We start from the raw sequence: 27,279 nt of genomic DNA on the forward strand, positions 1-27,279 counted from the left end.
ACTATCCTAACTTTGGCAGAGTATTTTCGGAATGTTAATGGAGATAGTAAGCCTAAGGAAGGATATTTTATTGTTGAAATCTGAATTTTTTTTTTCAGCTTTCAACAAGTTGTTTATTTGTGCCGCATTGTAAGTTTTTCCCTCTTAAGGCTTCAATGAATCCCCCTTTTCCCACTCCCTGAGGAGGCTTTAGAGCTTTGCATTAAACCACCCAACAAGGGAGGAAACTTTCACATAGAATGTCCTTTTTTATTATTTAAATTATTTATAGTTACACGTATAATGTATGTTATTTTTTTTTTTAAATAGTTCTACCAAAAAAATATCTTAAATAGTTAACATAGATTTTTTTTTTTTAAATGTGGAATCTATGTTGAACAAGAGTTCAAATTGTTTGCAATGAACGATAAGGTGCAATGAGCATTCAACAGTTGAGAGCATCCGAATACACGCCCCAAGGGGCTCATAGAGGTAGTTGTCCCTTTGATTCTATATGCAAGACCATGATTGGACTGCCAATGGGGTATCAATAAAATATAGAGGACATTACACTCCCATCCCTTGGGGTTTGACCTAATATCAATCTCCTCCCCTATACTTTGGATTCTATCACAACCTTCCTTGAACTTCCAAGATGCTCACTTCCATCACCTTTTTGGTGAGCTGTGTTAAATGGTGGTTTAAAATAATAAAATTTCCCTTAACAGATTTCAAAACACAAAATATAGCAGATGAAAGGTCAATAATACCCTCATCTTTATTAATTCACCTAAAATAGCCTATTCGATCAAATTTATGGCTTGGAAGATATCTAGGAGCAGCGAACATTGAGTCAGTGGTGAACTGAGTTCGACAGCAGCAGTTGCCACCTGAATGAGCTAGCGCCAACTATGTAGAGGTAGCCGCGACTTGTGAATTAGTGGCAATCAACCAAGAGGCAGCCGTGACCTATGCGAGGTAGTGGCAACCGACCAAGAGGCAGTCGCGACCGGTGCGAGGTAGTTGGTCAGCATAGAAAGAACAAATCTACTAAAAACGTACTTTGAACAATCGATTGAACGCCCAGATAGAAAACCCCTCATGAATCAATGAAAGTCGTACCTAGGTACCAAAGATTAGTGGTCCACCCTCCAATTGAAGTCAAAATAGGAAGAACATCAGCTCCTATTCGAGCCCTACTCTCGTTCACCTTGAAATTCAGCTTCAATCTCTACTTGAACCTTCTCTCTTCTTTCTTTCTATCCCCTAATTTCAGGCAGCAATCTTGAAGAAAACGAATATCTTAGATCACTCCTCTTGTTCAGCTCGAAGTTTAGCTTCAAGCTCACCTCTGATCTTCCTTCTTCTCTCCTCTGATCTACTCTCCTCTGATTGCAGGCGAGGCACAAGAACAACAGCTCAGTACTTTGAAACCCTCCCCTCGTTCACATTGCTCGAGTGGTTTCAATCTATTGCTTCACAAACCAAGAACATCAAGTAAGGGTATTTTAGGGATCTCATAAAATATAATTTTAATATGGGTATTAAAATGTTAATGTGAAGTGGATGTAATCACTTAACAATGATAACTTGGTGAATTAATCCCCCCTTTCCTTGTAAATATGTCCTTCCTCGGTAGGAGGTTATCTCTTGCCGATTTTAGTTAATGAATTTTATTTTCTGTCTCAAAAAAGAAAAAAAATAGCTCACATGATAAAAGTGAGCATCTTGGAAGTTCAGGGGAGGTTGGTGATAGAATTCAAAGTAGAGGGCAGGAGATTGATAATAGGTGAAACCTTAAAGGAGAGGAGTGTAATTTCCTCTAAAATACTCTAAAAAAATATAAAGAATTTCAAATCACCAATGAAGAAAGAATCCAATCAAAGTTTCAACGCGTTAGCACTTCTGGTATTCTCCTCTTAAACTTCTTTTCCCTCCATGGTTTTCTTCTCTCCTGTTCTCAAATGAGTTCCGGTAATCCTCCGATACCATCGCCACAATCAACTCCACCAGCCAGTCCAATCCAACCGGATCAAACCCTTGAAGCTTCCACAAGCGCTTCTGCCATCGGATTTCCGCCGATCTCGCATTTACCGTTTGATCTCTTCGTACGAAAGAGACATCAAGACCTTAAACGTGGCGAATTGACGTTCACCGACTCTTCCGGCAATCTCGTGTTCAAGGTCGACGGCAAATCCTCCAAATCCACTCCCCAACCCAGGCGACTCTTGCTCGATGATTCAGGAACTCCCATCTTCTCCATCTTCCCCTTCGATGTAAGCCCTCTCTCTCTCTCTAATATTTTCCTGAGATTAAGGAAAAAAAAGAAAAAGAAAATGGAGATGCGGGGTATCGATCCCCGTACCTCTCGCATGCTAAGCGAGCGCTCTACCATCTGAGCTACATCCCCTGACATATTATATTTTTCTCTTACGTTGGGTATAAACGATTTGTGAGTTGTAACTGTGATTGTGTTTTTTTTTTTTCTTTTCTTCTTGTTTGTAGGGTAGATGGCAAGGCTTTAAGGGGGAGAGTGAGAATTGGAAGGATCTAGTGTTTAGGGTTGGGAGGACTTACTGCTCGCTTTTGACTACAGAGTTGGAGGTGTTTTTGGTTGATGAGAATTGGGGAGACTCAACATCAGATTTTAAGATCAAAGGTAGCCCCTTTCAGAGGTCTTGCACCATCTATAAAGGCAATTCCATTGTTGCACAGGTAACTTAATTTTTTTTTATTTGATTGTTTACCATCAATGTAGCCCAGTGATTTGGATGTGGTATTCACATTAGTCAAAACCTTGGAGCTTCTTTAGTAGTTTCTGATTAACATTGCACAACACAGTCACTGAATCATTAAGGCACACTTGACTTGAGAAGGAGCTGAGAACCCCAGATGCTTAAGCTGAATCTCTATAAGCTGTTCACTTAATCCTAATTCAGTTCAGGTTGCATTGCTGTAGGTTGGTTTAGGTTTGTTTTACATGATAACATACTTAATGTTAATTAAAATAAGGAGTCAAATAAAATGTTTCTAGATTCTTATCAATGTAGCCCAGTTCTTTTTTTTTTTTGGTCTCTGATGTAAAGCTTAATTCTCTTATTTGATTCTATCAACTCCCAACTAGAAAGTATTCCGAGAACAGGGTTTTAGACCATACAGTAATTACATTGGGACTTAAAATGAAAATGCTATCGAGAAATGGAAAACATATCGAAACTTCCTGTCCTAATCCCAAGTTGATGGTGAACCTAGTTCTTCTTAGGTTGCGTTGATTCCAAATAGGAAAATGGGGGATGGGTGAGTTGAGCCACCTCCTTATGTATTCCTATGTACAAAATGTGTAAAATATATCTTGGAGCTCAGACGGGGATTTACTTCTAAGGCTAAGATTTTATGAAATCTTACTGTGTTATGTCAATAGTAAATGCATGTCTTATCAATATGAAGCAATGATTGTTCGTAGGAATAAGTGTTGTCAGTTTGTGATCACGTCACACCAGTTACCATAAATGGAGATATAGATTTCAATGAGAAGAGAATTATATCAATGCACTATCAGCAGGAGAGCGGGAAGGTATCTTTGGCTTTTGGCCTAGAAATTGAAGCTGATTTTTTTTTTTCCATCTAGTTAAATCATTAGGATAATCTAGGAGTCTTCCATGACAACTTAGTTGTAGCGATTAAGGGCCCAATGTGTTTGTTGTGGTATAATAAATCTTGACTCTTTCGGAAATAAAAGACTTGAAGCTTTTGTGCCTGGTGTTATTAGTGAAATTATGTATAGTAGGCAGTACAGCTGAATTTGAGAAGAATTGAAACTGTGACCAATCAAAGGAGATTCCTTAGAGTAGAAGTAGGTTACACTAGGTAAACAATTTCCAATATGTTAAGCTCAAACCAATTTCAAATCTGATCTCTCTAATTAGCCTTAACAAAAACCAGAAATAGTAGAAAGAAACAAGGGAAATAAAACCCAGAAATATAGAAGATCACACCTGTCCCACAGGAACCAGAATTAGTCCCAATCAATTACTTGCAGCAGCAGGGAACAAACCAGCAACAACATCAACAGCAGAAATCAATCCCAGACAGAACTGGGTCTCAGCCAGAACAGGGGAAGCCCTGCGGTTGGCACCTGGTTGAGAAACAGAGGCTGAAACCCTGGTCGTAGACCTCCCTTGAGGTGGTCTCCAAACCGTCCAAAGATTCTTCAAAAGTGATGGACAGGTGAGGAGAAAACAACCCAGCCGATCGGACTCCAAACCCAAGCCAACCTGCAGTCGATCTTGAGAGTCTGAACAGTTCTTCCACAAGCCTCAGTTTATGCCTTCAAACAAGTCTAATTAACCCTTTTGCTCCTCTCTCAGCAAATAACAATAGATAACAGAAAAGAAGAAGAAAGAAGACGGCCAACATGATAGATGTGGGTGGGAAGGCTATCTTAGTCTGGGTATCTCATCCACAACTATCCCAGCTGTTGTCTTCCTTTATCAGGAGAAGGAGCAAGTAAAAAACTGCAGCAAACTTTATTCATCGATAGTGATTTGTGTTTACAGCAACCCTCTTTATATAAAGGTCTGAGATTACAAAATAGAAGCTTGACACAAAATAGAAACTAATGAAAATAAAAGCTAATTCAAAATAGCAACTAATGCAAATAGAACTACTTCTATCTTTTAATTAGGAAACAAAATAGCAGCTATTAGGACTTCCCAAAAACATAACCACTCTATTAAAATAGGAAACTTAAAAGAGCTTCCTATCCTATAGGGATATAGGGATGGGCGGTAGCTGCTCTTCATGGCTGCTTCTTCCTCCGGTATTGGATCCCATGATGGGGATCTACATCATTCCTATAGGATAAATAGTCCAGAAGCCCCCACACTATCTCTCCGAGGGATGTTGATTCAGAGTCTCCTACCTGACAGAGAGCTTAATTGAAATTAATTTTGGCAAATTCTTATTTGTATGGATCAGGGAATCTTGTCTCTAGTCTATACATATGAGAAGTTAGTTTTATCCTTCAACAAATCCATGGTTTTCTGATTGTATTATTGAGCAGTGAGCACTCATAATGGATTCACCTTTACAAAAATAGAAGTCAAGCTTGCTCTTAGTAAGGCTCTAAGCTCTTGCTAAGTTGGCAGATGGAATATAATGTGCCATTCAATTTCATGGGTTTGCTTGGTTAAATAGATTAGTCTTAGTAAATCATTCATTTTCTCTATTCTGATGAAGATCAAGCTTTGTCCTCCATACTCTTACTTATATAATGTTTAGTAACTATAACATATATGAGGAAAATTTACCTATTGTATGCACGTATTTATTTTAAACATGGTTAAATTAAGCTCTTAGCTTTGTGAGGATAGAGAAATGAATAATTTTATACATTTAATATTTATTAGAAGTGGGATTGTGAGGATGAATATACTCTTGAGTCTTAAGTTTGCATGCGTGAGATGCATTTGTCTGGACCATAGTCAGTAAAAATGGGTACAGAAAAAAGAGGGGAACCGGTTCCTCTTTAAAAATTCGTGAGCAAAAAAATGCAGGCTTACATCATTCAACAAACTGAATAACATAATGTGAAATATGAATTTATCAAAAGGAAGCCTCCTATAAACACATTATCGGAGCTAACATACTTGAGAAATTCCTTCCAGCCAAGCTAAAATTAATTCAAGTATCTATGTAATACGATAGGGAGCTCATTTTGTTGGTTAGATATGTTTCCTCTTGGCTTATGGACTTGATAAACTGTGTAATTTTTTTTCTTTTATTTTTATGAATTAGTTTTTTTTTTTTCACCAAATGCAACAACCATTTGCTACAATTTCATGACAGATGCCTAGTAGAAGAAAACTGATTTTGCCACTGAAATCTAGTGATATTGCAAATCAATTCCCAATATTCTAAGCATATGAATCCATAGGCTATAATTACAAACAGTAGTAGAAGAGTCACATTTAATGTAATGCCCAATATATTACATGAAAATGGTGTTATATATATATATATATATATTGGTTCGAAAAGTAAATAGTTTAGAGAGGGGTAATGCAGGCTTTTATCCAACTCCCAAAAGTCCATTATAATAATGGATTCCAATCTTCTCACAGGTCCACAGGAATAAATATGAATAAGTACTGTTTGAAAGAAACACAATAAGTACAGAAAACAGAATATGAGATAGACTGACAAATAATTCTGATTTACGATAGACTATGGATCTGAAACTAATTACAATTCTGGAACAGAAATGGAATAAAACTTGTATGGCATAACCAGTCCTTTTTTATATTTTTATGAAATGAACTGGATATGGGAAACAGTTTTGGGGGGGCCTTTTGAGAAACATAAAATTGGTGTTTCTTAACCTGAAGAAACGATTCTTTGGATGTGTGGACACATTGACGCTACTTACGAGTTACAAGACTTTTGTTGAGACTTCTGTCTCAAAAATAGAAGAGGGAATAACCTCTTTGCTTGATCATTTCCCAAAACCTCTCGTTTCTCACTTGCAATCTCAACAAATGAAGAGGCACCTGAGACTCTGGTCACTTGCAACTCTGGCAACTCCGGAAATTCCGAGACCTGCAACTCCATACTCTACGTCAATTCTGGTCAGAAGCACTTCTTCGATTTGCCTTCAACCTACCACGTGTGACTCCAACTGCTGGTGACTTCAACAACACTGAAGTTACTTAAATTTTCCTTGGCTGCAACTGCAACCTATCAACTGCTACTCCTTGTTCCCAACATTCAACCGGAGACTTCATCTTAGCGCAATCTCAACCATGGTTCAAAAATTCACCGAAATTTTGAAATGTCCGAAACGAAACAGGAGGCATTTTGTCCTGAAAATGCACTATTTCGTCGAAATTTTGGTCATTTTGGCCATTAGCCCCCCAAAATGGCTAAGCGAGAAACATGGAAAAAATACACCGTTTTGGTGAAATTTCGGTAGTTTTGGATTGATCGAAACGGCGAAACGCAACGAGGTTTTGAAACTTAAACTGAACCTGCAACTCATCTTCCCCAACTCATCGTCGGCACAAGGTATGGTTAGGGTTTAGGAACGCTCTCAATGACAATTTCTCACCTATCCCTATTTTGTCATGCAACTTATTTGATCTCTGTGTGTGTGTGTGTGTGTCTGTGTGCTATTTTACTTCCATTCACACAAGATGAACTCTTAGGTCATGACCGTAGTGTGATGGGAGCTGTTCCCTCTCTGGGTGGCATTTTAGGTAATTTTTTTTATAATCAGAAGAAATGATTCTATCAAGTGCATTCCATACATTTTTTTTTTTTTTTCAGTGATGGAAATAATTTTTTTCCCCAGTTTTACCATACAGTTTATACAGAATCAGTCAAAAAAACACAAAAAACTGATTCTGACTCAGAAACAGTATTTTGGAACAGAAACATTGCCAAAATAATATCAAAATTTCAGATTCTGAGAAACAGAACGGATATATTTGATAGCTAAGCAAAGGACATAACAGAAGTATGAATAACAGACTAAATCCAGCAATACAGAATAGTAACTATGAAGCTTTCTAACGGAGAAGCCGGATCAGATCTAATAGTTTAAACATGGAATTAAAGTTCAACTTATAGAAACACTGTATCTGAAACTAACCTGATATCAGAATATAGGAGTAAACATCAGCTCTGAGATCTGGTAAGTTGCAGGTCACTTACTGGTCAGCAGAACAATAATCGAAGGACGGATTCTCTGCTGGGTCTCTGTAGTTCCTACTGAACAGGAAGAATAAAGAAGAAATTATAGAAGAGAAAATAGATCGCAGGAAAGAGAGAAGAGGTGATGCAGTTCCAACAAGGGTTTACACAAGGAGAACCAAGACCAAGGTCGATCCAAGTGGCTGACTGGGTCGACCCAGATCTGGTCCAAGTCAGCCCATGGTTTGGGCTGTTGATGGGGTTACTAATTAGTTATTTAGTTTCTATTTTGAAGTCCTAAATTAGTTTCTAATTTCTGTCTAGACTAGTTTCTATTTTCATTAGATTCTAATTTCCAGATTTTAGTAACTTCTTGTAATCAATTTTTAGTAACTCAGATTTAGTAACTCTGAGTTACTATTACTTGTAAACCCTCCCCATAATTATAAATAAAGATGATGGCTCTTTTAATGAGCCACGATTTGAATTTAAAAAAAAAAACTCTCTTGTTGCTGCCGCTGGGTACCAATGGTGGTTCCTTGTGTTTGATCAAGGCCTAGGGGTTGTTGTTTGATCCAATCGACACTCTGCGGCGAGAAGTCTGAGTGGGTTGTTGTTATTTCTGGTCTTATTTATTGGTTCTCTTCTTCAGCGGAACACGTAAGTAATATGAACTTTTTCGGCAGAAATTTCTGGGTTAAGTTTTCTGTTTTCTATTATGTCGGCCTAGTCTATTTTGGAGTTTTGGCCACCCGATGGCTTTGAGATTTTGGTTGATTGTTAGGACCATTAAGAAGAGGACTCGATCCTGTTTTGAGGCAGATCAGACCTCCAGTTCAGTTGCTGTGTAGTAATCTGCAGTCCTGGCCGATATTGATTCTGCCCAGAATTTCTTATATGATTTCTGATGCCCTATTGAAGTTGGTTGTTGCTTATATCTTCTCGATGGATTAGACCTTCTAATCAGTATTTAGACTTGTTACTTGTTCCTTAAACATCTGCTGCTGAAGTTTCTGAAGTATTAGGATCAATGGTCAGATTTCAGAACCTGCTGTCCAGAATTAAGTTCTGATATGATTTGTCTATTCTAGTGATGTTTTGATTTTGATCGTACTTTATCCATACTCTATTTCTGTTATTGGATATCCTATTTGTTGGTGCAAACTCTGCCCTTCGAAATTCCAGATTCTGAATTTGGTGATTCTGGGTTTTAAGGACTGTTGGCTGACTAGTACTGGACTGTTGTTGTTGTCTACTGTTGGGTGAATTTTGGTTGTTCTTTGGTTTATAATTTCCTGCAGTTTTGGGACTGGTTTGGTTGTCAAATCCATTCCTACATTAAGTGGGGGTGGGGATGAATGGTATGTGAATAGTACTCTAAGCATGTTTTCAAGTATCGGTCTGGGATCGGCCGTATCAGCCATATCGGATCGGTATCAGCTGAGACCGATCCTAGATCCGATACCGATCTGGATCAGTTATTGGATCGTTTCAGGGGTAAAATAGGAAAAAATAGTACTTTTATAAAAATCAGGGGTAAAATAGACATACTCACCGATCCCATCCGATTCGGATCGGTATTGGCAGAGACCAATACCGATACTATCCCCTAAATCCTTGACTCTAAGAGAGAAAATCGAACACTCAGGGCCCGTTTGATAACGTTTCAAGAAGCGTGTTTTTGTCATTTCTAGACACAGAAACAACAGAAATGGAACAAAAAGCATTTGACAAACAAGTTATACTTGTTTCGTCATTTCTAAAAACAAGTGAAGGCAAAGATCATTCTCTCTCTCTCTCTTCTCTCGCTCCATAAGAAAGCGGCATTTCTTCAGCACAACGTGGCCGGAGAGAACGTCTCGATCTCCTCCAGTGAAAACTCCGTTCGACAGGGATTTCATAATTCCGACCAAGTTAGGGGGTGTTCTTTCTAAAGCGTACTCCCAATTTCTGTAATCCAATGGTTTTGGTCTCTGGGTACCGAGAGGCAGTGGTTGGTGAAAAGGCGGCCGTGATCGGAAACTTTGCGGCGGAAACCCACCATGGCTACCAAAACTACCTCTTTGTCCCTGCCGGACCCGTTATTCGCATCCCTCACGGACCTGAAATGTGAATCCCCGCTCACGAACGGCTTTGTGTTTTCATTCAACCGATCCGAAAACCCTCGCCGCCATAAACGTCGACCTCTTTGAAACTGTTAACAAATGTAATGGATATATAGTCAGAGTAATGCAATGATTCCGCCATTGATCTTTCGACAAACGAAAAAAAGCTTTATGATATCTTTCATAAACAAAGTACTTACAGGTGCGCGGGAAGAAGACATAGTTGCAGTAGCAAAGCCGGGGAATGACGAAGAGGCGGAAAACCTCATGGCTCATACAATTTCAGTTGAATTCATTCAAAGAATTTCAAGAAACTTCAGTTTTCTTCTCATTAGTGATAGTTCCAATGGTTTTTAATCTGAAATGTCCATAACACTATGAGGATGATGAGGTGAAGGCATTTGTTCGAGATATGGTTTTGTCTCCTCCGGGAAGTGCCATCGGTTCTGCGACCTCCAATGACGGCAAGTATCCCGATCGAGTTCTTGAGTGTCAGAATGAAAAAATAAATAAATAAAAAATTCCACAACAAATGTTTCAAGAAACAAGGTTTATCAGACACCCAAAATTCCGTTTCTGGAACAAAAACGGAAATTTCTGTTTCTGCCGTTTCTTGAAACATAAATTGCAGAAACATTATCAAACGGTGCCTCAATTTCAACCAAAAAAATAATATTTTTTTTCTTCGAATCGAATTTCTTTCTTTTGGGGGGGGGGAGTTTACAACTCTGTAAATAAAAGAAAGGAAATATAATTCTATCAAATTTGGATCCCCTAGCAGTTACAACCAGTAAATATTAAAGTTGGACTTGTAAAAGGAATAAAAGACTACCCAAGTTGATCGTGCAACCAGATTGGGCACCACAAATTGAAGACAACTATTAAATAGATAATACAAATAAAAAATTGCAAGGAAACCCATGTAAGAAGTACGAATAAACTACTAAATAATTACAAGAAGCCCTATAATTGAAAGAAGAGTTCTAATTTACCCCTGATGGGTCTTGGGATGCTTGGGCTTGACTTCCAAAGCCTGTCATTTCGAATCAGCCAGTCCAAGCTGAGCCGCCTGGACACCCTAGGCGTCGACTAGGCGACACCTTGATAGCTATGGCCGGGAGGTCCTTAGCATGAGGAAGCTTCATCTCTAATCCTCCGTGCTTGAAAGAATAGGTATTCTTATACCCATAGTGCTACACCTTCTTGTTGAAAAGCCACGATCACGCAAGGATAATGTGACACACCTTCAGAGATAGCATGTCATATTGCATTGTATCTACTAATCCACTCATAGTTTTTAAGGCGGTGAGGCGATGGAGGCATTTGAGGGTCTTTCGGAGCGCCTTAGCGATAAGGTGGGCATAAAGCGTCGCCTTATTGACTAAAGCGTTCCTGTGTAATTTTTTTATAAAACCAATCTATTTGGCTCAAATCCTAGTTGAATCCTATTACTCATATGTTAAATAAATATTAAAGGTTCATATTCATACCAATGTAAGATATTTATCAAGAAAACAAATCAATAAAGTGAATAAACTAAGTTCATCTTCATCAATCATCAATCATCATAACATATTAATATATAATATAAATACATAATTATGAAGCAAAATTATAAAAATAAAGAAAAGAAGACATAAAAAATACAAATATTTATTATACTTACCTCTATGAAGCCAAAATGAGTGCCTAAGCCCTAAGATCATCCACTATATTTCTACTCTTGTCAATGAAGAATGAAGCTCACCGCTGCCGGAGCAAAATGGTCGCCTAGATAAGTGGTTCTTCCTTGTTCCTTGATTCCTTCTCAAAGCCCTTTCTTAAAACCCTTGACAAAATCCAAACCCTGTTTGTGAATCGTGTTTTTGTTTTGTTTGTTTTGGTTATTTTTGATGGAGTAAAGTTGATCCCATACATCTCAAGTGTTAACAAAACCATACACCTACCAATAAAAAATCTATATTTGGAATCTTCATCAAGTAATTTTAAAATGTGTTTAAAAAAAAAAAAAACCAATAAGGCGCCCCTTCACGTAAGGCGGAGCACTGCCTTACCATCTCTAGACCGCATCAGCGCCAAGGCGCTAGTAAGCCATCGCCTTAGCAGCGCCTTAAAAACTATGAATCCACTAGAGAAATATGTGAGCAAACAACTCTCATGAATTTTAAGATTGATGCTGTTCACCCAAGCAACCTTGTAAGGGGTGGGACGTGGTTCTGTCTTTAGCCCAAGTTTATGAATGGCCCTCTTTAGAAACGACATTGGTATTTCTCCCACTGTGAATCACCACTATTCACAATCAGTTGTTGCACCTCACCCTGGTCTAGAAGAAACTATCACATCATCAATCATCATTTTCAGAGATTTATGTGTGGCCAAAAGAAGATGAAAAATGTAGCAAGGCTCTCGTTCCCCATCACTGTCACTGCCTCCTCCTTCACTAGGCTTATGCTCCGCTTTTAAACAAAGAATCTCATTCTTTCATTGCTCTTCCAAAGTGATGGGATATAAGAGTGCCCTCATCAGCAAAGACCGTTAGATGATTAGGACATTATGACTACAAACTTTGATCATAGCAACCGGCAGCAAGGCAAGCCATTAAACAACACATAAACCCTAGTTCCATCAGCAGGAATAAATCGACAGTAGTAAATCAATTTCAATGACAAACCACTGCCAGGCTTGGAATTCCACTATCACAATCTCCTTGCAGGGTAGGAGAAACACCACACATAGATCTCCCTGAAATTACCACACTGGCGCACTCTCCTTGCAAGGTAGGAGAAACACCTCATAGGATCAGGGCCTCAATACCCCTTCCACCAAGGATCAAGGCTTCGATACCCTTGACTACACAGCTCATGCTCAATTGCTGAAGTGATTTGCAAGTTGTAGCTCTGAGCCTCTTTGCTTAATAGATCGTTAGATTTGCAAGTTAAAGCACAGAAGCAGTGGAATTTTCAAGTTTTATCCCAGCAGAGCTTCCACACAATTTTTCCCAAAAGTCTCTTTTTAAACTCATGATATTCCTCTCTTTATAGACCAAATTCCAATAGTAAAAAAACTAACTGTTATGATTTCATACTGATCTAATTTTTTGAATACCAGTTGACTGCAAAACAGAGCTAGTTCGCCGCCACTTATAGACTGAGAAGAACACCTCTTCAAATTCCATTGGTCAATGAACTGGTCGGCCGTATCAACGTTCATCAAATTAAGGTGCTCTCGTAACCAACGGATCATCTACCAATTGACTGCTATGGTGCTCACGAGTGGGCTGCTCCACTCAAAGCCGGTCGGGCGTGCAATCAGCCGCTAGTGTTGTAAATGGCCTTTCTCACATTTGAGACATATCACTTGGACATATTTTCCAGTTGGCCCTCATACCATGCCAAGTGAAACAATATAAGGTCTGTTACAATCCTAGATACCTTGTAATCAAACCAAAAGAAAAAAAAAAAGAAAGAAGAGAAGAGAGAAGAAAGAGGTACAACCGAAGGAGACTCCCCAAAAGATGAGAAGAGACCTGCGATCTTACCGGAATGGTTTGATCGCAGGTTTTCCCTAACCTTAATATTCTTTCATAAGAATGAAAATACAAGAATACCCCCAAGACATAAAGAAGTAACCCTAACTAAAAGTACTGGACCAATAGGACAAAATTGACCCTATCGGTCCAAGGAACTAGCGTTAATCCCGATAGTCTCAACACTCCCCCTCAAACTGGAGCATACACATTACCCATGCTCAGCTTGGTACAACTATTACGAAAACTAGGAGCAAACAGAGACTTGGTGAACATATCCGCCAATTGATCTGACGAAGGAACAAAAGGGGTCTCAATCAGCTTCTTCAGAACAGCATCATGAACAAAATGGTAGTCCACCTCTATGTGCTTGGTACTCTCGTGGAAGACGGGGTTGCTAGCAATGTACACTGCAGCTTGGTTGTCACAATACATCTTCATAGGCTTGGTCACGGGAAATCCCAATTCCAAGAGTAAAGACCGTAGCCACATTAACTCAGCAGTGGTTTGAGCCTTCGCTTTGTATTCTACTTCTGCACTGGATCGGGGAATGGTAGTATGTTTCTTACTACGCCAAGTAACCAAATTACCTCCAGAAATTGTATAATAGCCTGTAGTAGATCTCCTATCACTAGTAGAACCAGCCTAATCAACATCAGAATAACCAACTAGTTCTATATGCCGATTAGGACGATAGATCAGCCATTTTCTAGGAGCACCCTTCAAGTAGCGAAGAACATGAACAACAATGTCCTAATGAGCTTTTTGAGGAGGCTGCATGAATTGAATGAGTACTCCAACGGAATAGGAGATGTCCGGACGTGTCACAGTAAGATATATCAACTTGCCGGTCAAACTCCTATATTGATGCACATCCTGGAGGTGTTCACCATCATCAACCCCAAACTTCTGGTGACGATCCATAGGGATATCAACAGATCTGGAAGCAAGTATACCAATATCAAACAAAAGTTCTAGCACGTATTTCCTTTGAGATAGACTGATCCCTTTCTTGCATTGGATCACCTCAATCCCAAGAAAATAATGAAGTTGACCTAAGTCCTTGCTCTAAAAGTGTTGCTGAAGAGAAGCTTTCACTTCAGAAATTCCTGCCTCATCATTACCAGTAAGTATAATATCATCAACATAAACTACAAAGACAACCAGTTTATCACCTCTACGACAAACAAAGACAGAATGATTAGAATAACACTGAGAAAATCCACAAGTAAATATGGTAGTACTGAACTTGTCAAACCATGCCCAAGGGGACTGTTTAAGTCCATAGATAGTCTTGTATAAGCGACACACATGACCTGTATTCTCCCCATGAGTAACATAACCAGGAGGTTGCTGCATATACACTTCTTCCTGGAGATCACCATACAAGAAGGCATTCTTGATGTCCAACTGAAACAAGGGCCAATCAAAGTTGACAGCAAGAGAAATAAGTAGACAAACAGTGTTCAGTCTATCAACCGGGGAGGTCTCAAAATAATCAATTCCATATGTTTGAGTATACCCCTTGGCAACCATACGGGCTTTCAACCACTCAACAGAGCCATCAAAGTGATACTTAACAGTGTACACCCAGTGGCACTTTACCAAATCCTTACCAGGAGGTAAATCTACCAGACTCCAAGTACCACGACTCAAGAGAGCATCCATTTCTACATCCATGGCAGCTTTCTATCCAGGAACAGTTAGGGCATCATTATGGGTGCGGGGAATAGGGTTAGTAGAAAGTGATAAGGCAAGACCATGGATGGGAGAGAAAAGATGAGACAAGGAAACAAAGTTATCAATAAGATATACAACCATAGATTTTTTAGTGCAAGAACGTGTATCTTTTCTTTGAGCAATTGGTAAGTCATCAGGCGGAGAAGGAGGAGGAGCTTCACCAGAGAAAGGCGGTAGTGGAGGAAGTGAATCATCTGGAGTATTGGTTTCTCCACTTGGCTGTCCAACCTTCTTTTGGGGCTGATAAACTTGTAAAGGAGGTGAATCACTGGTACTGGGAACTTCAGGGAAGGGTATGAGAGATGGAATGGGTAGAGGAGATGGATAAGTCCACTCCATACCAGATTGGGACACCTGAGGAAAAAAGAATGATGTGCCTTCAAAGGTCACATCGGCACTAACAAAGTTCCTGTGAATAATAGGGTCATAGCACTTATACCCTTTCTGAGTACGTGAATAACCTAAAAAAATGCACTTAGTAGACCTAGGAGATGAAAGAGAATCAGAAGTAGTATACTTAAGTTTATCCTTGGCCATAAGGTAAACCTTCACAGATTGAGCCTAAAGTAGGTAATTTGAGCTTCCCTTGAGCTTAATAGAAGTAATTTGGACATTGATATTGTCCGAGGCAGATGCAGTAGTCACAGAGGTAGTAGACTTGGTCTCAGCTATGAGAACAAAAAATAAAGTAGACAAATAGAGTCGTAGATATCTGGCTTTCACCTAAAAAACTTCACCCAAAAATACTTTACTTAAAAATAAAGTAGACAGATAGAGTCCGATATCTGGCTTTCACCCAAAAATACTTCACCCAAAAATATTTACCCAAAAATAAAGTAGACAAATAGAGTCCGATATCTGGTTTTCACCCAAAAAACTTCACCCAAAAACTACCAAGAAAAATAGCAAACCAACCTGAACCACAGGACTAGATATCTGGCTTTCACTCAAGAGACCCGGGTTCGATAAAAAAAAGAAGAAGATGGCTGCGGTTCAAGTTCTTCAAATCTTCAACATAGTACCAATAGAGCACGATCCATACACCAAATAAATCACTCCATGTGATTTAATCCATAGTAGATGCAGCAATAGGTGGCTGCACACCGAAAGATTTCAACGCAAAACCGAGATCAGTAGGGAGGATTTTGAAAAGCTTGATTTGATTATAGAGGCTTTGATACCATGTTACAACCCCAGATACCTTGTAATCAAACCAAAAGAAAAAGAAAGAAATAAGAGAAGAGAGAAGAAAGAGGTACAACCGAAGGAGACTCCCCAAAAGATGAGAAGAGACCTGTGATCTTACCAGAATGGTTTGATCGCAGGTTTTCCCTAACCTTAATATTCTTTCATAAGAATGAAAATACAAGAATACCCCCAAGACATAAAGAAAACTAAAAATACTGGGCCGATAGGACAGAATTGACCCTATCGGTCCAAGGAACTAGCGCTAATCCCGATAGTCTCAACAAGGTCCATTCAGGTTAACAAAAGGGCTAAGTCAAGGTTCATGATGAATGCCAACTTGATGTCAAGTTTGACTTAGTTGCTATGAACCACCTATCTCAGGCTTTCTATTTTAAGTCATAGGTGATTAGCTGAGATTGAGCACACGGATCATTACATCTTTGAGTTGCTTGAATCCTCATTGATGTAGTAAGGTTATTCACCTAAGTAAACAACCCCAGATGGTAAACAAACTCCAAGCCAAGCACCGATTAAGGTTTCAGATCTGATCTCCAATAAAAATTACTCAGATTTGACAAATAGGCTAAAATAGAGAAAATTAGAGAAGTCAAAAACCTCAGCTCATATTTTGAGTTGAAATTTCGTGTGAATGTGGTGATGCAGATTAGTCACCAAAATAGACTTGATTTATTAGGAATAAGCATAGGGGATTCCATACATGTTGGGCCTTTGATCCCATGTGACTTGAGTATAAGAGGCTACTTTTATGGGTCTAAAAGAGGGGCTCTAAGGATGCATGCGGGGTTAGTAGTTTGTTTCCTTTTTCATAAGTTTCCTTTTTAGTTGGGTTTGATTTGAGTTGTATTTGTTTCCTTAGGAGTCAAGTTAGTAGTTGAGTCAAGTCATTAGTAGTTAGTTTCCTTTTTTAACTAGTTTCTAATTTCAGTTTTTAGTAACTATTGTATTAGGAGAATATTTGGTTTCCTTTTTAAGAAACCTTCTATTTTGTAATTCCCTCCCCCATCAACATTATAAATAAAGAGGAGGAGGCTCCAAAAGAAAGAATGATTTTGATAAAAAGAATTAATGGTTGTTGCTATTGTTTTCTCCATGAAGATTTGTCTTGTGTTTGATTAAGGCTGATGGAATTGGTGTTTGATCCAATTGACTCTCTGCGGTGTGAAGCCCGAGAGGTTCTTCTTCTTACCACTTCTCTAAGATCTACTGCTGCTGCAACTTGGGCTATTCTGATCAGCCATTCTCAAGCTATTTAAAATCTTTGTTTTTTTTTTTTATCTTGTTGTGGGTTTCTACTTTGACTTGATAGAGGGCAGATTTGGGGATTGAATTCTGATTTTCTGAGAATTAATTCTTCCTTTATTCTGGTCTATTGATTGCTACCTATCTGTGGATAATTGCCATAGTTGTCATGGCGTCGCCAAGGCGGCGATTTGGCATCCTGGCGGAAAAAGAAGTTCATAGCAATACTACGATTTACGACTCACAAATGGCGGTCGCCATTAGCTGATAGGTGTTGCCATGGCACTGCCATGGATGCCAGGTCACGCCTGATTCACTAAGCGGTTGATTTTTTGTAAAATGCAGGGTGATTTTGATAGGGCTATGTTGATTTTTGATGATTTGATGTTACTTAATGTTGGTTTTATATGTTATAAGGTATACATTGTAGGCTTGCAGCGTGCTAAATAACTTTAGTGAATAGGGGAAATAAAAAAATATCATACTAATAACCTTAGAAAATAGGGAAAATAAAAAATCACGCATGGGCGATTTGACCGCCATGGCAACGACATAATGGGCGATTCATCGGCAAATCGATTAACCACCCCTCCATCGTCTTGGATCGATTTGACGCAGTGACAACTATGATAATTGCTGGTTGTTCTTTGATTAAAAGTACCTGCAGTTGAGACTTGGTTAGACTCCCTATCCTAGTCTACATTATGTGGCCTATAATATCCCCAAACTATCCTCGAAATTTGGTTGAATTCCTCCAAGTAGCTAGGAAACCATTTGCTTTCCAGAGCAAACACAGATTAGGGGTTCAAGCTAGAAGGAGAAAACTTGTGCTAGCAAGATGACAGCCCAAAGGGCCTTGAAAGATAGCTGCTGGATTAAGAGATCTGATGGTAGTTGATCAGCCTTCACAACCCTGACAAACTTGGATCGATTTTGTACTAATGGTTGAACTCCAATTTCAATGTATCATGGTCTTCAAGGCTTCAAGTAGACTGTAACAAGCTCTCAAACACTCTCTCACAATAGTAGAAAAGAGATAAGAGAAGAAGTGCATTGTGAGATAGATGTGGCTGGGGTGGATTTTGTCAGTTTTGGGTCTCTCACCAACAACTATCTCAGCTGTTGAAGCAATCCATTCTCAGAATTAGGGAGCAAATTGCTGCAAATTCATTCATTCATTAAGTGTAAATTAGTTACAGTAACACCAACTTAGCCTTTTCCCGAACAAATTAGTCACACAACCACCTCTTTATATAGTAGAGGGCAGAGATATAAAACATAGAAAGAATCCCAAAAAGGAAACAAACTGAATTTAGAAACTGATTGACTTAGACATAAAACTACTAAAAACTAATAACTTGCTCACTAAGCAATTAGTAAAGGACAATACTAGGCTCTTCTAGAAGACTTTTTCTTCGCTCAAAACTATGGTTGACCAGTCAAACCATAAGAAGACAAGATACAGCTCACATAGAGAATCGCAAGACAGAAAAATCTGCTTCTGGAAGCTACTGGACTCCTCCATCGATTGCTTCTGTAAAGGGGCTTCTAGAAGTCATAAAATAGGACAAAATGCTGTAGAAAAATGAGGCCTACAAAGCTGGTTTGATGGCCTACTGTAGAGACCCAGAATAGGACAAAACTGGGCCACCTTATGGGCTGGCTTGATCAGCCTAAGGCTGGGCTGAATGGGGCTGGCTTGCTGGCTTCTTCCTTCTTCTATAATGCAGGCCAGCATGAGTATCTACATCACTCATGGATGGCTATGACTTAAGAATTCCAGTGTAAGCTATACCACTCCATGACACAGTCTCTTGAGCAACTTGACATTTTCCAGTTTGATGCTTTGGCTCAATGACACGCTTCACACTGCTTGGAACTTGTATGATGATTAAAACAATTGCAAGAGCATAATAGTTTTTTCACACACAAATAGAATTTGATCACCAAAACATAAAATCCATTAAAAATCAAGATTGTACCCTATGGCATCCGTGGCCTCAAAAACATCCTTGTCCTCATCCGAACTTATCCGGGTCAAGTTCTTTTCAGAGGGGGGGGGGATAATTGATGCAATAGTACTTTCATGGCAGGACTGGCATTACCCAATCTGGAAACCCAGAACGAGAAGTACCACGTCCAAATTTGGTTTATGGTTCCATAGGACTATTTAGGTATTTATTTATTTGTTTGAATTTATCGTCATCTGTTGTTAGTCATTGTTTACCAGTTGATAGTTGTGTTTGATTCAAATGCTATCCTAGTCATAGTCATGGAGTTTGAATCATAGTTTTTAAGGCAGTAAGGCGACAGAGGCTTTTGAGGGTCTTTCGGAGCGCCTCAGTGATAAGGTGGGCATAAAACGTCGCCTTATTGACTAAAGCGTTCCTGTGTAATTTTTTTATAAAACCAATCTATTTGACTCAAATCCTAGTTGAATCTATTACTCATATGTTAAATAAATATTAATGGTTCATATTCATACCAATGTAAGATATTCATCAAGAAAACAAATGAATAAAGTGAATAAACTAAGTTCATCTTCATCAATCATCAATCATCAATCATCAATCATCAATCATCAATCATCATAACATATTATTAACATATAATATAAATACATAATTATGAAACAAAATTATAAATATAAAGAAAAGAAGACAAAAGAATACAAGTATTTATTATACTTACCTCTATGATGCCAAAATGAGTGCCTAAGCCCTAAGGTCATCCATTATATTTGTACTCCTGTGAAAGAAGAATGAAGCTCACCGCTGCCGGATCAAAATGGTGGCCTAGAGCAGTGGTTCTTTTTTGTTCCTTGATTTCTTCTCAAAGCCCTTTCTTAAAATCCTTGATAAAATCCAAACCCTGTTTGTGAATTGTGTTTTTGTTTTGTTTGTTTTGGTTATTTTTAGTGGAGTAAAGCTGATCCCATACATCTCAATTGTTAACAAAACCATACACATACCAATAAAAAAATCTATATTTAGAATCTTCATCAAGTAATTTTAAAATGTGTTTAAAAAAAAAAAAAAAACTCATAAGGCGCCACTTCACATAAGGCGGAGCACTGCCTTATCATCTCTATACCGCATCAGCGTCAAGGCGCTGGTAAGGCGACGCCTTAGCAGCGCCTTAAAAACTATGGTCTGAATAGGTTTTAATTTTCTGTTTCAGAAGTCTTTAACTAGCCATGTAATCCCATTGATTAGAAAAGTTGAATAAGAATATTGCTTTTCTTGTACTGTTGTTGTGGTGCGACTGCTGGTTGTGTGGCCTCTTCTCTATCTTCTCTCAGGTCATGCTTTCTGCCTCTTTTTTTTTTGGTTAACCAAGGTGTCCGGGCCAGCTTATGCGCACCTCGACTAATTTCCTTTCTTGTATTTCTTCTGTTTTTCTTGCATTCTTCTCTAATCTTCATCTTTTTATTTTCTTTCCCGCTTGAGTTTCTCAACTCTATCCCTGTACCCTGTACTGTGTACCTTATTCCCTGTTCCAGTGGTATTGAATACTAATAGTCCCTTAAAGATTGGGATTGATCTCCCTCATTCCTTCCCCTTTCTTCCTGGGGTTTTGAGTGTGAGTAACCCCACTGTCTTAGGCGACTCTGAACCCCAGGGAAGGCTAATCCTCCTGTGAGAACTAAAGCTGAAGTCACCTCAGAACCTGTTCTTTCCATCAGGTCCTGTTTCAGAGAATTTCTTTCAGATTACTGGTTTGGTGGATTGTTGGTTGAGAATTAGAGATCAGTGGGTTATCAACCTACTTTTGAAGTTTCGAATCCATTGTGCTGAATCGGCTGAGTTCTCTCAACTGAAACCCATAAAGGTATCGTTGGTTTACTGTTGTCAAAAGGTTGAAGAAGACAATCAACTTTTAATAATTTCAATTAGGTCCAGATTTCTGTTATCTACACAAAACCTCTTTCTTTCATATTTGTCTCCATTTTATCCTGATTCTTATTCTGAAATTCCAGATTCATCCATCGCCTTTGACTTTAATCACTTGTACTTCCCAGATTCTGTTTACCTTTTCTAAAAGTATCCTAAACCGTTCCACGATTTATAGAATTGCCACTATCCCTATTATTTGAGGTGTCACCATCCCTATTATTTCAGGTTAATAATACCCAAAAATTCTGGCCCAATTTTAAACTGGGCCTGCATTAGTTGGATATGATTTATTTAACAAATTATAGAAGGTATAAATTTGAATTTGTGGAATATAATGTTCGGCAGGGGAGGGCTTTTGGGTAGATACAGTAAATTGGAAGAGTTCTAGGTGCTGAGGATGGGTGAACCACAGGTTGCTGGTGGAGAAGCCTTCCAGAAGAGGTTCACTGCTGGCGTAAGGTGTGCAGGAAAAAAGGTTTCCCAAGGCCTAAAAATGCATGGCAGAAGATTGGAATTCATCCCAAACTCTATGATGCTTAACACCATATGTTTTACCACCTGGCTGGGAATTTTAAGAGTTGCAAGGTTGTTAGGCTGCCGGAACCACAAGACATTTGTAGTAAGCCCTTTCACAACAAGTTTACGACATTCATTTAGAGTGCATGCAACAGAGTATATTAAGGCATGACAACAGATAGCAGAAAATAGGATTTGATCCCAGGGTCTGATGATACTATGTACATGTTTTACAACACCCCCCCCCCCCAAAAAAAAAAAAAAAAAAAATCTAGGTGGCACTGTCCTACATTCAAGTAATTAAATTTGACCAAGTTGCTGCATTGATCTCTCTGTCTATCTGATGCATCTCACAAGGGAAGGCACAATAAAGCTAGAAAATGCAGAAAAGTTCAGGATGGTCAGAGAGGACCATAGTTGTCAAGGTGTTGCTAAGGCGACAACTTGGCGTTCAGGCGGTTTGCCTGGAGCCTGGGCAACGGTCGCCCTATTGCACTGTATGTCGCCTTGTGTTTTGAGACTTATTTATGTCAAATATCATTTAAGTAATATTTACTTAAAATATTATTCATCAATAAGCAAATACCCCATATTTGAATCTAATAAAAATAGTTTAAAAATCAAATTTCAAAAGGATAAAAAGTCAACCCCCTAGTCCAAGAACAAAAATAGGATTTTTGTTATAGGGGTGATTTTTATTTTTAAATGCTGGAGTTTTTCTCAATTATGAAAATTTTATAAATTCCATTAAGTTAAAACGTTGCTAATAACCAAAAGACCGGTAAAATAATCTTTTGTTTTGATATTTATAAAATTATTCTCATTCAGGCGTTTTTAACAGCATTCGCGCACTTTAAAATAAGTTTGGCTGGAGCATAACTTTGATATTACAACTCATATTTAAGTAATCTTAGACTTGTTGGAAAGCTAGTTTTATATTATACCTAATACAAAAGGTCTCATTTAAAAATAAAATCATTTGACTAATCAATCTTGTTATATAACAAGAACGTTTCTCTAAATGTTATTTTTTATGACTTAATGTCGCTTAGTGTTGATTTTTTATGATTTGATTGATGTGGCTAAATGTTGAATTTTAATGGCTTGATGTGGCTTAATATTGATTTTTTATGATACAAGGTGTATGTAGCTTACTGAATAATGTTAGAGAATAGGGAAAATAAAAAATAATACTTGGTTGCCTTGTCCGCCTTAAGGTGGGTGTCTTCTCACCTAAGCACTTAGACAGCCCTCCAACGCCTTGGTTCGCCTTGGCGCCGTGGTAACTATGGAGAGGACCACTTAATTAACTTTGATTCTCTTAGGACTCACTCATCCAAGTGTGTGACTCACTTTCCACTAGAGGACCTCAAACTCACAATGGGGCTTACCATGGCACACCCAAAAGTATTAAAATTACCTAGAAGCCAAAAGATACATATATAGCGAAAGGGAAAAAGCCGTTGGAAAAGAGTTGTGGAAATGTCTTGGAAAGATTGCATTTGAAAAAAGAACCTTTAGTTGAAAAAGACGTTGGAAGAGAGGGGAAGTGGAGTGGGCATTAAATGTTCATCATCATGACTACATCACAGTATGCCTGCCTATCAATCTTTTGCATATTTGTAGAGATCTCAATTTCTGAGTTCTATCTCTAGTATCATTGCCTTTTCATTTCCTAGTCTTTTTGTGATCCATTTCTATGCATTTGATGCTTGTAGATTTTACTTTCTCATGGTATTGATCCGTGTCATAATTTCACATATGTGAGAGCAAAGTTCATTTGCAAGGTGCAAATTCTTGTACTTGGCTGTAAATTATACACTCATGCTTTCTCCACTGAGTCTATTATTTAAATAGCAATGCTAGGATGACAGCGGTGTAGGCTACCAAGCTGACCCTTTCTGTGATTGGTCTGCTTTCTTAGTTGGATATGGACTTACTAGTCAGCCTGATGTGGGGTGGGGAGGGATCCAAGCGTCACTATACATTTCGATGGTTAGCTACCATGTGGACTTTGAAGCCCCCTAAAAGCTCTTCTCATTTAAATTATTGCCATCTATCTCTATTTATATAAAAACATACCTAAATTCACCTAGCCCTTGAGTTACTGCAGTTGGGGTACTCACTTGGCCAATGAATACAAGTAGTTTTCATTCATTTAGCCTATTTTTTGTGTATAGCATATCCATGTCTGTTAGAACAGTAGGGGGTTCAGTGTCATAATATATCAGATACTGCAACTAACCTATCAAAGTGCTCTTAGATTATTAACCTTTAAGAAAAAAAAAGGCACTTAGATTATCAGAAGTTTTGGCATGTTGAGAAGTAATAGAGCTGTTGAAATTTGTTGCAGACGAGTCTTCTGTACAAGCTTAAGAAGGTTATTGTTGGGAGGCGCATATTTAAGCTGACAATATTCCCTGGATTCATTGATCATGCTTTGATTGTGGCTTTGATTGTAATATATTTTGATGGGAGAAAATGACAGGAAACCCATTTACATATTTTTTCATTTATGGGTTTAGACTAGGACTTTATCCCTGTTTCTGGATAGAAGTTTACATTGGATAAGTCAAACCCTTTTGGAGGCACCCTCGCACTGAACTGGTGATCTATTGAGAAGGAAAATCTAATTAATAAGAAACAGATAACAAAATTTGATTCTCACTCTAGCTCTAGCTTTATTGTTTATTTTGATAAAATGAATTTCTCCACAATTAGTTCATCCTATTCAAATAAACAAGTATATAAATTCATTCCAATTTAGTGGGTGTTGAATTGAGTCTAATCTCTTCCTAATTTAGTGGGGTTTAGGGGTGTCGATCAGTTGGTTTGGACTGGTTTCAGTGTGAAAATAAGTGAGTCCAAAACATGATCCAATAAGGTTGCACTGGTTTCAGGTTCTGATCGTTTTGCTATTGGTTTGGGTTTAGTTCTAGTTCGGGTTTGGTCTACTATGTATACATTTTCTTCTTCTTCTTGTTCTTTTTTTTTTCTCTTTTTTTCTTTTTTTCTTTTTTTGAATTTTGGGCTGGTGTCTGTTACTTATTGGGCTATGTTGGTTTAGGTTTGATTTTAATCCGGTTTTTTAAGTGTCTTATCAGTTTCAGCACGGCCTAGTTTGGGTTCAGTCCCTCAAAGCCCCAATCCGAAACATGATCTAATAAACTCGTACCAATTTTGATTCAGTCCAGTTTTTGACACCCCTAGCTGGGTTAAATGGATGACCTGCTGGTCTTATGATCTTATCCTCCTCGGAATACAGTTAGTTGTATCTGGAAGCCTCAGCGAGACGTTGAAACCCCACATTTGATACATTATATCTATTAAATTCTTATATCCTTTTCTTTCCCTCTCAGTTGTGTCCAAAACAGGTGCCAAAATTCGTTATGGCAATAGATGAATAATAAATATATAAATAAATGGAGGGGATATTCTTCTCACCTAAAGGAGACATGGAAAAGGAAAGCTAAAAATATATATGTCAAGAAGATTCAATGTTTTATCAGAAAAAAAAAAAAAAAAAAGATTCAATATTACCTGCATATCGTTATACCTATTGAAGGTCTTGCCGCTTTAACCCCCACTACCGACCAAAAAAAAAAAAGAAAGAGGTCTCGCTGTAGATAAAGTAGGCGAACTGGGTTGGCCCAATAAGGATCTGAGCTGGTGTGGGGATCCAAAGCCTACTCTCACTGCTTAATTGATGACCTACAAAGTTTTCTTCATTAAATGGTTTAAATCGAATCAAACCATTTAAGTTGTTGGTAATGGTATTTGGTGAACCTGTTTCAGGAATGATTACCTTAGGGGGTGTTTGGTTCGAATTATCCATCGGATCAGATCCCAGGGATTATGGATTCTGGATCTAACTCATATGAATGAGTTTCTTTGGAATCATTTCAACTCGGTAAAAAAACTGTTTGGTTACCCTGATTCTATCACTTGATTCTAAGTGGAAAACTGTTTGGTTACCCTGATTCTGTCACTTGATTCTAAGTGAAAACTGTTTGGTTACTCTGATTCTGGCCATTGATTCTGAGTGTAAAACTGTTTGGTTACCTTTGAGTCTTTGAACCCATGTTCTGTTGAAAAAAAAAATTCCCACAAACAAAACCTTAGCTGTTCATTTTTATTGTATTTGGGACGAAATAGAAATGACGAAACAAGGTTTCATCGTTCCATTATTTTGTGTTTTCTAGCATTTTTTCCCCCCTTTTCATTCCAAAAAATCTGAAAAATACCAAGTTGACACCAAACGCTTTATTCCATTTTTTTTATTCTCATAGAATGGAAAAACGTCAGAAACATTATTCTGGATGACTACCAAACTCAGCCTAAGTTTAAGTATTTCAATGTTAAGTTTACATACACAAAAAAAATAAAAATAAAAATAAAAAAAAAGTAAAGAAATCCTTTTGAATAAAAAATTAGAAACCTTAAGAAAATTTTTTATAAACGATTTTGTTTTCAATATTTGAAATCGTTTGTTAAGCGATTTGGTTTAGATTTCTCATCTAAAATTCTTGTACCTAATTGAATCGAATCATTTACATCGAAACCAAATCAATTAACATCCGGGCATCAGTTGGAAAAGGAAAAAAGAACAAAAGAGATGTAATACAAGCCACTCTAAAATTTGAGCTATCCAGCAGTAGGCCTTTTTATAGGCTTACACGAACACCCATGAAAACAAATAATAATAATAAAGCCTTCTTTGGATGTAACATGATCCATCCTTTATTTATTTTGATCTTACTGAAAAAAAAATAACAATAAAAAAAGATAGAAGTTTCTTGTATTGGTTCCACCCATGGAAGCTTCAAAGCACTAACCGGCTAATGGAAGGATGATTATCAAATCCAACCATTGAATAATCGGGGTACCATGGTCTAGATTATCCGCATGTCAATTTTCACAGCAAAATTCAATCATATACCCCTATATATTGGCATCTTTCTTTTGTATTTTTATTACCTTTGTAATTTTTTTCTTCATTTATTTCAAAATGTAATAGACCTTATATTACCACGGCCATTTCTAATTGAGTTCAAATTTTACAGATAATTCACGTACCATGGTACTTATTCTTATTCAATTTTTGGGTCATAACTGATGTGCCAAATGACAAATGTTAGGTCTGACCACATAGCATATTAGGGTTGGATAGACCACTAGATTGGCTACCATAATAATAATTTTTGTGGTGAGCGAAACAGCCATTGTTGCTCATTTTGTCCAATTTTTTTCTATATAAGACTTCAAAACACCATTTGCCTCATGGGGTCTACTGGTCTAGGAATTGACGGCAACAAAAAGAAACCCCTCCCTAGGGCTGTGCCATTGTTGCCCTGATTCCAAAATAATGTAGGTTGGAACT

General features: G+C 38.0%; 1 protein-coding gene and 1 non-coding gene across 3 annotated transcripts; one reads left to right on the forward strand and one right to left on the reverse strand.

Annotated features, from left to right (window-relative positions):
* Positions 1–1,854: 1,854 nt before the first annotated feature.
* LOC122071139 (protein LURP-one-related 7) lies at positions 1,855–24,566 on the forward strand. Of its 2 annotated transcripts, none has more exons than XM_042635433.1 (3): positions 1,855–2,255; positions 2,485–2,694; positions 24,253–24,566. In XM_042635433.1, exons 1-3 carry the CDS (start codon positions 1,944–1,946, stop codon positions 24,382–24,384), a joined length of 654 nt encoding a protein of 217 aa, XP_042491367.1. In that variant the 5' UTR covers positions 1,855–1,943; the 3' UTR covers positions 24,385–24,566. The 2 variants fall into 2 exon arrangements, with proteins under 2 accessions (XP_042491367.1, XP_042491368.1); XM_042635434.1 differs by having other exon boundaries at positions 2,485–2,638.
* TRNAA-AGC lies at positions 2,317–2,389 on the reverse strand. Its single transcript has one exon. It is a non-coding gene; the product is annotated as a tRNA-Ala (tRNA).
* Positions 24,567–27,279: the final 2,713 nt, after the last annotated feature.

The sequence above is a fragment of the Macadamia integrifolia genome, unplaced genomic scaffold, assembly GCF_013358625.1.
Source record: "Macadamia integrifolia cultivar HAES 741 unplaced genomic scaffold, SCU_Mint_v3 scaffold_18A, whole genome shotgun sequence".
NCBI lineage: Eukaryota > Viridiplantae > Streptophyta > Magnoliopsida > Proteales > Proteaceae > Macadamia > Macadamia integrifolia.

Bases quoted from the DNA above. Each gene is read 5' to 3' on its own strand.
- LOC122071139 (XM_042635433.1), top strand. From the start codon at position 1,944: ATGAGTTCCGGTAATCCTCCGATACCATCGCCACAATCAACTCCACCA. The intron at 2,256-2,484 runs GTAAGCCCTCTC...TCTTGTTTGTAG, and splicing joins TCTCCATCTTCCCCTTCGAT to GGTAGATGGCAAGGCTTTAA. The intron at 2,695-24,252 runs GTAACTTAATTT...AATTTGTTGCAG, and splicing joins GCAATTCCATTGTTGCACAG to ACGAGTCTTCTGTACAAGCT.